This window comes from Artemia sp. Qi Xiang Cuo, chromosome 3 (genome assembly GCF_049724085.1).
Source record: "Artemia sp. Qi Xiang Cuo chromosome 3, ASM4972408v1, whole genome shotgun sequence".
Taxonomy (NCBI): domain Eukaryota; kingdom Metazoa; phylum Arthropoda; class Branchiopoda; order Anostraca; family Artemiidae; genus Artemia; species Artemia sp. Qi Xiang Cuo.
Window position 1 is genome coordinate 50,404,240 of NC_142796.1, and position 12,557 is coordinate 50,416,796.

A 12,557-nucleotide genomic window follows, 5' to 3' on the forward strand; every position below is an offset into this window, starting at 1 on the left:
TTCCTTCAAGCTGATTTAACAGCAAAGAAGCAATGTCAACAAAATCAAGAAACAGAAGAATTTATGGGGAATACACAATTTTGGCTATATATTTGTTCATTAAGGGGGGGGAGGTGGTAAAGTGCTTTTAGAAATGATAGATTTTCTTTTCAATGATTTAGTGTTTATTTTTGAGGCGTAAGGCCTAGAATTGGGGCTATTGAGAAGGACACATGTATATCACCATAATACGTTTGGAAGCTTTAAGGTCCTCTGGACCTGTAGTGTTCTTTAAGTTGATGACTCCTAGTCAAACCTTCACTGCCTTTTCTCTCACTCCTTGTCAAGTTGGTATTTGAAAGATTGGATGGAGGGAGTGCTGACAGTTGAGTCCCCCAATTGATTCCAGAGGTTTATGACTCTTCTTGAGAAGTACATTTGACAGATTCTCAATTGGGAGATTGACTTTGGCAGCTTCTCTTGTGTGATGATTACAGGTACTATGGCTGCCAATGAAGATGGTAGAGTTTTGCTTTGAAGTTCGTAAGTCAGCATCATATCACTATGTATGCATCTGTAGATAAGGGTAGGTAGCTTAAGTTGCTTGAGGCAGTCATCATATGAAGCTGATTTTAGGCTTTTCATGTACTTTGTTGCTTGACTCTAAACATTTTTGATGAACCTCACATCTTGCCAATAAGAAGGACCAGCAAGGCACATACCAGAATCAAGATGGGGTCTAACAAGAGCTTTATAGTTTTAAAAATATTGTTGCCTCTTGGTTACTGATGGTCTATTTCAATAGGCTAAGGATGGAATTTGCTTGGGAAACAACATGCTGAATGTGGCTGTTGAATCTTAACTTGTCATCAACAATGACACCAAGGTCCCTTTCTTCTTCTCTATTCTTGTTTAAGGGATGGGATTGAAAATTGAGTAGGTAGTCATTGGCTTGTTGAGTCCAGGTTGCAAAATTAAGCATTTTGTTGAATTGAACTGGAGAAGCCAGTCTTGAGTCCAATTCTGTATCCTGTATGTTGTATTGGATGTTCTGTGTGTTTGCAATGCTAAAAAGTTTGGCATCATCAGTGAACAAAAGCATACTATTATCTATATGATTGAAAATGTCATTGGTGTACATCAGGAAAAGGGATGCGCCTAGTCAAGTTCCCTGTGGTACCCTACTCATTACTATGACCTCATCAGAGTAGGTTGGCTGGCCACCCATTTTGAAGAAACAGACTTTCTGCTTGCAGTTGGTGCAGAAATTCATTAACCAGTCTATCATAGCTGGATTGAAGCCAGCAGCAGATAATTTTGATCAATAAAGTAGAACAATTTTAGTTAACACATTTCAACTGCAGCTCCACTATACTTCACCCTTGCCCTACTTTTAATGTGCAAATGTATTGACCAAATTATATATTTCCCAAGTGTTTTCTGGTTCTCAACTTCATCACAGTTGATTCAATTTATGGGTAAATCAGTTTAAACAAGAGTGGTGCTAATGACTTAAAGGTAAAATTCTAGCTATTTTTTGCTAAAACATACTAGGGCTCTAGGGCCAAAAGCATACTCTGGGAAGGTATTGCTAGGCTTCTATGTTAACCCTCTTCTGACTTTTAAGTCTTACAAATTTGCCTACTTGAATTGTCTATACCTATTGGAATTATACAAAAAAAAAAAAAAACATTTTACCTTAATTTTCAGTTATCAGTTTTGGTAGTGGTGCATTATGCAGGCATTATACTGTGTGTGGAATGTCAAACAGGAAATGCTATAGTCAAACAGGAGAGATAAATACCTGGTACAAAAAACACAACAGCAACTGGGAGGTGTGAAAGTGAATAAAGGATTGTTGACCAAATCTGTGAGAAAGAACATTTATTTCTATCCATATTTTACCATACCTGCTTATATTTGATATTAAGTTTCATTTTAAGAGGTTTTCCCTGGAGTTTCACTTTATTTAACTGATTTTTTGATGTTAGAAAATTTTTGTTTTCTATTCCCAAGGGACTTGTCCTTTGTCTGCTAATAAACAGCTGTTTGTTTGTTTGTAAATAAGTCCAGGCTGAATTCAGTGTTCTTCTCCTTCTTGCGAATTTGCAGGCAGCAATAAAGCGCAGTTGCCAAAAGCTAAATACTAAAACCACCATTGATTACGTTGGCTCGTCCGTTCTCGCGAATTTTTTGGTGGATAATTTGTGCAGAAGGGAGCAATAGCAAACAAACAAGAGGCCGAATTGGTACCAGCGGGATTTTATTCCTTAAACTGCTGGGAATAGGTGATTTGAGTATTGCACTTCCCACATTCTTTCTACCTCGAAAACTGTCAAGGCAATAATGGCACCAAAAAAGAGACAACGTGAGAGCCCTGTAAAAGGACAAGATAAGTGCCCGGGATGTGCAAAAGGCCTGGATGAGAACTCGCAAGCCGTCAACTGCGACAAATGTCCTAACTGGTTTTGTATTGAGTGCCTAGAATTAAGTGATGAACAATACGTCCTGCTAGAGAAAATGAATCGTACTATGAAATGTGAATGGAGCTGTCCCCGGTGCATCTTGAACAAGCCTGTGCGCGACGCCAACACCCTAACCAAAGCCATCGAATCTTTTAAATCAGAGGTGCGAGAGGACATTGCTAGCATAACGACCACAGTCAACAAGGGTCTCAGTGAGATTCACAATGAACTTGCCACAAAATGCAATGTTCTCGAGGTGAAAGCAATTGTTGAATCGGCAATTACTGCTCAAGTGACGGGGCTTGCACCAGAAGCACTTGACGAACATATACGCAGTACAGTCAGGAGTGAGCAAGACAGGCAGAGACGCAAACTTAACGTCGTCGGATACGGGATTCCGATCCAAGCAAGTGACGAAGACTTCCTTGCTAAATACTTCAAGGACAACTACAAATTAGCGACCAAAGTCTTCGACGTGAAAAGACTACCAGCCTCGGCCCCCACGGCCGGACAACCACTGCAACACCCACCAGTCCTGTTCACGGTAGCCAGCTTCATAGACAAGAAGCATATCCTGGATGCGTCCTACCAGCGTAAAGACCCGATTCGATGGCGATAGCTCCAAAGAAGATCGCAACGCTAGAAAAGCCTTGTTGGAAGAAATGAAGAAAAGACAGGCAAACGGAGAAACAGACCTAGTAATAAGAAAGGGCAAAATCACAAAAAACGGCCAAACTTAAGCAATTCCGATGGAGAGATGCTCGAGTATGCAAAAATAACCACTATCTCCAACCGTCTCGTCCCCCTTGTAAATAGTTCATGTGTGAGTGATAATAACGTTGTAAACGCAAGTTTGTGTAAATGTATAAACAGTGAATTAACAGTTACGTCCCCATGCCATTCTGCCTCGTCCCTCATTAGCAGCTCTGTGTACCTAAGCTGCAATTCACCCACTTCAACCGAAAGCAAGAATATTAGTGAGCAAAATAAAAACTCGCCCAGACACACCCAAAAACTTGTGAACATTATGACGGCAAACGCTGATGTTATTACCAACAAGATGCCGGAACTGGCAACAGTGCTCCAACTAAGTCAGATAGACATTGCAACTCTGACAGAAATTTGCCCCAAGAACTCAAGATTTCAAATGACAGAAGACTCAATCTGCCCCTCTGGATACAACATCTTCAGCAATCTGTCTGATCCAAACTGCAGAAGAGGAGTGGCTGTTTTAGCTTCCAAGGAATTCCAGGTAAAAGAAATTTCTGTCCCAAATTATTACTTACCTTGGGTTGAAGCTACATGGGTCTCCCTGTCCCTACCTAACGAAATGTTTGTCCTAAGCTCAATTTACAGGAGCCCCAGCAACCCTTGCCAGCTGTCCTATGAAACAGCAATTGCCGAAATGACGCAATTAATACTATGCAATTACCCAAAGGCAACCCTGCTCATGACAGGGGACTTCCACCTCCCAAACGTGTCTTGGGTAGATGGCCGAGGTATGACCAAGTCAAGCCTTGAACAAAACCCATTAGTACAAGCCCTCTCTGACAACTTTCTATACCAAACAGTAACTATGCCCACAAGAATGCGCCCAGGACAAAATCCCTCCATACTGGACCTAGTCATAACGAATGACCCAGAAAAGGTGAACAACTCACACACTCTCAGTCCAATTGGCTCAAGTGACCACATGCCAGTTCTCTCATCTATTCAACTCAACTCCAAACCATCAAAATATACCAAGCAATCCTTTACAAATTACAAGATGATGGTGAAAGAGATGTTCGATGCTAACCTGGAAACACTTATATCAGATGATGTCGAAGCCTCATGGCTAACTCTAAAAAAGACCTTACTAGAGAGCCAAGCCAAACACACCAGCGTATCATGGAAAAAGAATCCCAAAACTCTACCTTTCCTCACCCCAAAAATCAAGAAAATACGCAACAGGAAGAAAAAACTTTGGGAGAAGTACATGAAAAAAAAGACTACAGATTTGTACGAGCAGTAAAAAACTGCAAGGAACCTCCTCAGAAAAGAAACTAGAAAACTGACCTCAAACTACAAAGAACGACTGGCCAAAAACGTCAAGGAAAACCCAAAATTATTCTGGAAATACATCTCTCATAAGAAGCCAGGCAGACACACCGTACCAGACCCGGTAAACAACAACTCTATATCCTCTTGCTCCTCTGAAAAAGCAAACCTGCTTAATCAGCAGTTTGCCTCAGTGTTCTCCATGGATGACCCCCAATCAACCCCCCCACCAGCAGAACAGGCTCACACTCCCTTCCCAATGGTACACTCACCAGTCACAATCAAAGAAGTAACCAAACAGCTTAAGGACCTCGATCCCAATAAATCGACGGGACCTGATGGTCTCAGCCCACAACTGATGAAGGAATTAAGCCCTGCAATATCAGCCCCACTGGTAAAACTATTCAATCTGTCGCTGGCACAAGGAAAGCTTCCTGGGGACTGGAAGAAGGGAATAGTCATCCCAATTCACAAGAAGGGTAGCAAAACTTCTGCAGCAAACTACAGACCTATCAGCCTTACATGTGTGGCATGCAAGGTCATAGAGAGAATCATAAACAAGCATATTATTAACCATCTTGAGGCCAACTCACTTATCAGCAGCAGTCAGCATGGTTTTTGCTCAAAGAGATCGGTGGACACAAACCTTCTTGAGTCATATAGTCTTGTAACTGACCTACTAGAGAGAGGATTACTTGTGGATATAATATTGTTAGACTTAGCCAAAGCATTTGACAAGGTTTGTCACCAATACCTCATTCACAGGCTACTTACTCTATCTGTTAGTCCACAAGTGGTCAGTTGGACAGAGGACTTTCTGAGGGACAGAACACAGCAAGTGAAAGTGATAACTGGACCAAACAGCCATGTCCTTTCTGACGAAATCAAAGTCACTAGTGGGGCTCCCCAGGGCAGCGTCCTGGGCCCCACCCTGTTTAACATCTACATAAATGAGCTACCCCTCATCACCAGCAACAAAACCACCCTATATGCGGATGATTTGAAACTCATAGGTCCTGCCAACACCTCTTCTTCCATCCAATCCCTCCAAACTGATCTCAACCACATGTGCTCCTGGGTCAAAAGATGGCTGCTGGAATTCAACGCAGAAAAATGCAAGGTCATACACTTCGGACACAAAAACCCCAAACATCAGTACCTCATGACCCAAAATACTGGAAGTCACCACACAATTGAGCCTGTCCAGGAGAAGAGAGATCTTAGTATCATTGTTGACTCTCAGCTGAAATTCAGCTCCCACTCACAGAAAATCTCAGCCAATGCTAGTAGAGCCCTAGGCATCATTATACACAGCATCACCAGTAGGAGTAAACATGTAATCACCAAACTCTACAAAGGATTAGTAAGACCTAGACTGGAGGTGGGGACGATACTGGCCACCCCTTGATTCAAAAAGGACAAGGCAGTTCTTTAGCAAATCCAACAAAGGGCCACTAAGATGATTGTCGGCATGGAAAACAAGACATACAGTGAACGGCTGAAGGAACTCAACCTCCCCTCCTTAGTATACAGACGGAAACGTGGAGACATGATCCAGGCGCACAAACTCCTCTCAACCAATCGAGAAAATGAGATCCTGGAGATTGACATCTCCCACAAAACACGAGGACACCTTAGACAAATCCGCAAACCTCACGCTACAACTGGAGCAAGATGCAATTTCTTCTTGAATCGGATTGAGAACCTCTGGAATAACCTCAAGGAGGACACTGTGGCTGCTGAATCAACAGATGCTTTCAAACGCCATCTGGATGCTGAGTGGAAAGATACACCGTGGAAGTTTGACTGGGAAGCACCAGAATCTTCCACCAGAACTTAACCAACTACAACAGTCATCATAAGGAGTGATTCAACAGGATCGAAAGTCCTTATTTCACTCCAAGCTGTGATTTAAGGTAATTTTAAGGTAATATAAATGTTAAAATTATAATTTGGAATTTGCCAGACAAAAAAAGAGGCAGTTGAATTTTTACAGGATAAGGGGTTATTGCCCAAGACAAAATAGTACAAAAATGGACACACCATGACTATATACTTGTATGAGAAGCATATTGACAATCTGAAGGCAGAGATTATTTTTCAGCAATTGTGAAAGACATTACAGCATTTTGGGTGCATAATTGTAACTTTTAATTCTTATAATTTTGTTCATAAACCATTATAACTGGGTATCTGTCTCTCCTGTTTGACTGTAGCAGTTTTCTTTCCTATGGTTTTAATTCTGAAAATACAATTCCTATTATTTGAGTAGAATTTTGAGCCATATCAATGGGTCATTTCTAAATTTAGAAAATATATCTAGAGAGCTTGAAACCTTTTAAATTGGGATTGAGCAAAGTTGTGAAGCTGAAAACAGTTTTCCTGCACTTCATTTAAGCAGAAGATCTGTATAAGGTTTCACTTTCATAGCACAAATATTTTTAAAGGTCACTGCTCTCTAGAGGGAGGAGTGAAGGCAGCTACTTCAAAATATTGTACCTTCTCAGGATGTAATTTATTCTGTAGACATATCCCTGAAAGTTTGATTTTCCTAACCTAACTTGAATTAAAATCAAGTTGCAATCAAGCCATGGGCCAATTGGAGACATAGCCAAGACAGATTGTCTGAGTGAGAGGCAAAGCTGGCATAAGCCTTTATTAGGTTAGGTTACCATAAAATCAAGCTGCCCTCAATCCATAACTAATTATGGAGAAAAAACCAAGACAGATAGTCTGAGTGAGAGGCATAGCTGGCATAAGCCAGGGTAATTCAAAATACCATCTTGGGTCATACTCTACTCTGTAGACCCATCCTTGAGATTTTCCTAACATAACCTTCCAAGATAACAAAAAGCAGATAAACTAAAATTTTACCATATTTCCTTCTCAACAGTCCCAACTGTACACTGATACCCCAAAAAGTTGATTACTTTAGTGTTTTCTTTTAGTTTTTTATGTATCATACAGTTATTTTGAATAATGAGCGCAGGATACATTGTCAGAAAAGTGACTACTATTTGTAAAAAGATTAAAATAAGGAATCCAAAATTAAGCTAGGCCTACCACTTTTATCTTATTATCATGTTTCCTCTAGACACATTCAACTACACCCAAAATTAAAACATTGGATCACTTGGAATTTATACTAACTTTGATAGGGACACCAATGGACATTTCGTAGTTTCAAATATAAGAGTAGCTCAGCCAAATCTCAATTTCAGAATTTGTATTCCAGAACAAAATTCTAATGCGGCAAAAATGATGATTATGAAGAACCGTCGAAATGTCCGGCATTTTTTCGTAGGGAGTGCTGATAGTAATTAAATTATTTAATAGGTAGTGATTTAGTCACCTTGTCAATCCAGATAGCTAAAGTTCCGCTCTTTCCGAACCGTAGCAGGTATCCAATCGGCATCATATATCCGCCTTATTTAAGATAAGAGATAAGATAAAAAAAACCAGATAAGAGGCAAGGTTTACAGAAATGAACTATCACTAGCCATTAAAGGCCAAATTCGTATTCTGAGTAAAAAAAAAAACATAAAAAATAAAGCCCAATAAAAAGATCAAATTCTGAGGTCAAGTAAAAGATAAAAGATTTAATTGGTTATGTAAAAATTAAAAACTATCTATTATATCAGTAAAAAGAGGGATAAAAGATATTTTGTGTCACAAGGTAGTACAAGGAATAGGAGATAAGGTGGGGATAGGCTGGGACACAGTTTGTGGAGGACGATTTCTATCAGGTGCATGGTAATCAGGGAAAAGGAACATTTGGCTTGGTTGGGAATTACCAGCTCTTTCTAACTCTCCTTTGACCTGAACTTTATTTACTATACCCATGACTTACTAATGATAAGCAGAGATGTGCATACGCTTCAAATGAATCTTGATTTACTTGCAGAAGGTTACAAATATGTTGAGTTATCGGTTATTGCGGCTATAACGGAGTTACTCATTTACAAGCTGTCCCGAATGTGTCAGATACACAGCAGTGTGGCTGTAGACGACCATTAAATTTGTTCAGTTAATTCTCTGAAATGCCTTGGTCCGACATTGGATGTGTTTGGCTCCATTGTTGACATGACAGTTAAAACACTTTACACAAAATATAAAAGAACAGGGTTGTGACTGTGTTTAAGGCCCAGTGACACGCCTTCGACGAAGAGTGTGCTAGGATAAATGCAATTTAAGCCTACCTGGTAACAGTGACCACAGATAGATATGATCAAGGGGACTATTCTTCTGTTGTTTAGATTAGACACCGCTGCAAAACGTCAACTTCTGATAGAGCATGCGACTTGGTTGGGTATGAGAAGGAGCATCAGCATCGTAGCACAACTCTTTTTTATATACATGTATATACAAAAACATGTATATACATTAATCGTTATTTCTGAGACACAGATGATGGGCAGCTCCAATTGTATCTTCGAGGTTGGCTTTCCAGTCTGTATCGAGTTTCCTTTTAGAAACTTCAGCTGATTTTGAAAACACTGTCTCCTCGCTAAAACAGTTGCAATTATTGATGACCAAGTGGCTAAAGAAATCTTGTCTGATTCTACGTTCAACTTTGGGCTTATGAAGCCCTTTTTAATGACCTCGTGCTTGTCTTTCGTTGGGTGACTGGGTAAAGAGCTTGTTTTGGGGTTGGTTGACAAATCTTTGTGTGAGTAGCATGCCACTCTACTCGCGTCGGAAGGACAAAGATGGGAGCTCTAGATTAGATAGTATTTCACTATATAGTTTCTCACCAAGTCCAGAGATGCACTTGGTGGCTCTTCTTTGTACACCTTCAATCAACTGTATATCACCTTTTTAAAAAGGACCAGTGAGGCAGATTCCAAAGTCAAGAACTAGTCTCAGAATCGCCTTGTATAGCTTCAATAAGATTCCATGTGATCGGCTGGTAAGTGTTCTTTTAATAAGTCCAAGGTTCAAATTTGCTTTGGAAACATAGTATTCGCGGAACTTTAGAAGATTATTTATAGTGACTCCCAGATCTTTGCCACTGGTGCAAGTTCGAAGAGGAATGGGGGATGATGTCTGGTTATCATTCATAGTGTATTGGTGCAGAGGATTATTGTGACCAAAATGAATGGTGACACATTTTAATTTGTTGAAAGAAAGAAGCCACCAGTCTGCCCATGCCTGAATGTAGTCAAGGTTAGATTGCATTGATGATTTATCACGTACACAAAATAGTTTTGAGTCATCAGCGTAAAGGGTTAAGTGGTTGCTGACTTCGGTAATCACATAATTTACATAAAGAAGAACAATGTGGGTCCCAAAAGTGTTCCCTAGGGAATACTGCTTAGAATATTACAGGGCTGAGAGTAGGTACATTTGCTATTATGCAGAACTAATAAAAGAAAAGTCGAACAATGATAGTTGACAGCGTTATAAGGGTTAAGGATAAATTAGGCTAAAGTGACTTCATTGAAATTCAGCCTAACTAGAAAAATGTCTTCACATTTTTATTCAGCGGTTACTTTACCAGTTTTTTCAATGTTTCACCAATGTGAAATGGGCTATTTAAAATGAAGAAACTAAACATTATATCAGCTTTTTTCAAGTACCTGAAGTTTCTCCTCCGACTCTCTCTTTACACCAGAAATACTTACCTGACGAATGAGTATCATTTACACAACACTTTGATTTTGCTGCCCGAGCTCGAAGATCATGCTCGTGTAAAAGCTCTAAGTGGTCTTTTTGATTGTGTATTAACATATTTGATTTACAGTGCTGTTTCTTGAATGTTCAATTTTTCGTGTTTTGTATTTGTGTTTATATGAAGTTTTTATTTTAGTTTATTTCTTTTTTCCTATCAAAAACTGATATTTGACGCAACTGAGGCTTGATGCAAAAATTGGAGATTTGCATCAAGAAAAAGCAATACATAATTATTCTAATTACACCTAGTCTAGTATTCCAATCTAAAACGAGTTTTCCTGCTTTTGAAAATAACCTTTGAGATGGAGCAATTGTAACTTGTATGCATAGAAATTTCATAGCTCATTGGAGAAGTACTTCTTAAGCCTATATTAATCAATATATTGCATATCCTTTCTATGGCCGGTTCCACCATATAGGCCTTGAGTTCTATAATTTTATTTGCTGAATTGGAAGATCTATTGCTTTCCAACATCTCTAAAACCTAATCATGCAAATTCCGCCTTCCTCAAGACACATTGTTTAATGGATTACAAGTTCTGCCAGCGCCTGAAATAGTGTGGTAAATTTATGTAGCACCAAACAGTTCCAGAGCTACTTTGGATTATACGGCCCAATGGTTATCGAAAAACATAAATACATTTTTTTCTTAAATCAAAGAACATGATAAGATCACACAACAATTGGATCTACATTCTCCTAAAACGTGAGATGATGTTTTCATGTAGGACATTTCTAGATTTTAGAAGTATCTACTGTGAACATCAAACTGCTGATGAAGAATCTCTTTAAGATTTTTGCAAGTAGGAGGACCTTTAAAATTGATGGATATTTTTTATGATACCTCAATCGTTACAAATTCAAATGATTCTGGTATATGAGCAGAATTCGCAACTGTCTTCCATTCCACAGATTTCAGTACTCAATAAAATATTCCCAGAAGAGTGAGTGCAGTGTTAACTGGCCCTTTTTAGAAGCAGTGCCCTGAAAAACATAATCAAAACTAAATTCCGTAATGTATTCACGTTTGGTTTAAGCTTTCTATAGGTTGAATCGTCCATGATCATTTGAAGCTGTTTTAATGAATATTGATATGACACCATACTCCTGTCAAATCCTGTTGAAGTTAAGAAAAGAGAAACGAACACAGGATCAAACTAAGGAGCAAATATAATCTTAAGATTCGGGTGCTAGTCGCTTATTTTGATTGACTCAGAAGCCCGTATTGTTTCCAGATGATACCCTTGTGAAACTCTGAAAGTCTAGACATAACAAATAATAGTTAAGAACTTTTGTACAAAAGTGAATATGTGAACAATGGTTATTTACATAATTTAGAATCAAAATAGGGGTCATTTTGACATTGAAGGCATACTTATCAGACCCTCCAAGAATTTTACAATTTCTACCCCAAAATGGGAGTCCAAAATCATTATACTTTCAGGGGGGGGGGGCAGCAGCAAATAGCGTGGGAGAGATTCTGAATTAGGGTTGGAGATTAATAGGGAAGGAGTCTGAGAATAAGAGTTTTTTTTCACAGAATAGGAGTCATTTTCCCTTGGCGTAATTTGTTTTCATCACTTGAAAGAGCAATTAAACTGAATTTCCCTTTAAATGAGCCGTCTCTCGATTTTCCAGGATTATTGGTTCGATACGGTCAATCCTGGGGAGTAAAGTAAGAAAAAAATACAAACAAAAATAAACACGCATCGATGATCTTCCTTCGGAGGGAAAAAAAAATTCATATTTTTGTAGATAAGAGCTTAAAACCATTACAATACAGTTCTCTCATACGCTGTATTCGATGGTGGAATTTTCATCAGAATCTATCGCCTTTTCGAGTTGTTTCCATCTCTCACAGATAGTTCTTTACCACGAATCGTTTGATCCTTAAAGAACTCAAACCTCAGCTCCTGCAGGTCTTTGCAAGAAGGCACAAAAAAGGGCCCTCACAAAGACGGTTCTTTATCATGCTTCCCTTTTAAAATTAAATTTTAATTTCCCAAGTTTGTTTACTCCGTAATAAAGCTGAGAGGATATTGCATTTAACAGATTACAGTACCATTTTTTAATTCTTGCTCCCTTATAACTGTCTATTAAAATTTTTTCTTATTTTTGGAGTTTTTTTTTTTAAATTGAAGAAAAACTAGGTTCTTACAAGGACAGACAGAAAAGATATTAGGCAGTCAAAGTAAACAAATAATTTGAATTGTTGCATTTTGAGCAACCTCTAGAATGAGCGAAGGGGTATAGGGCTTGAGATACGAGAAACATCAATAAGAGTGAAAACAGTTTTAAGGGAGCAAGAATTAAAAAATGGCACAGCGATATTTAAATTTGAGATCCATTCAGCTTCTCTACTGAGTATAATTAGTTTGGTAATTAAAATTGATTTTGAAA

At 38.8% G+C, this 12,557-nt stretch overlaps 1 protein-coding gene across 1 annotated transcript in view; it reads right to left on the minus strand.

The window, feature by feature from the left end:
• The window catches only part of LOC148954236 (small nuclear ribonucleoprotein Sm D3-like), a 30,484-nt gene extending 22,731 nt beyond the window's left edge, over window positions 1–7,753 (minus strand). Inside the window, exon 1 of the mRNA XM_089086996.1 lies at window positions 7,635–7,753. Within this exon, the coding sequence (XP_088943122.1) occupies window positions 7,635–7,658 (24 nt within the window). The 5' untranslated portion in view covers window positions 7,659–7,753. The remainder of the gene's footprint in view (window positions 1–7,634) is intronic.
• Window positions 7,754–12,557: the final 4,804 nt, after the last annotated feature.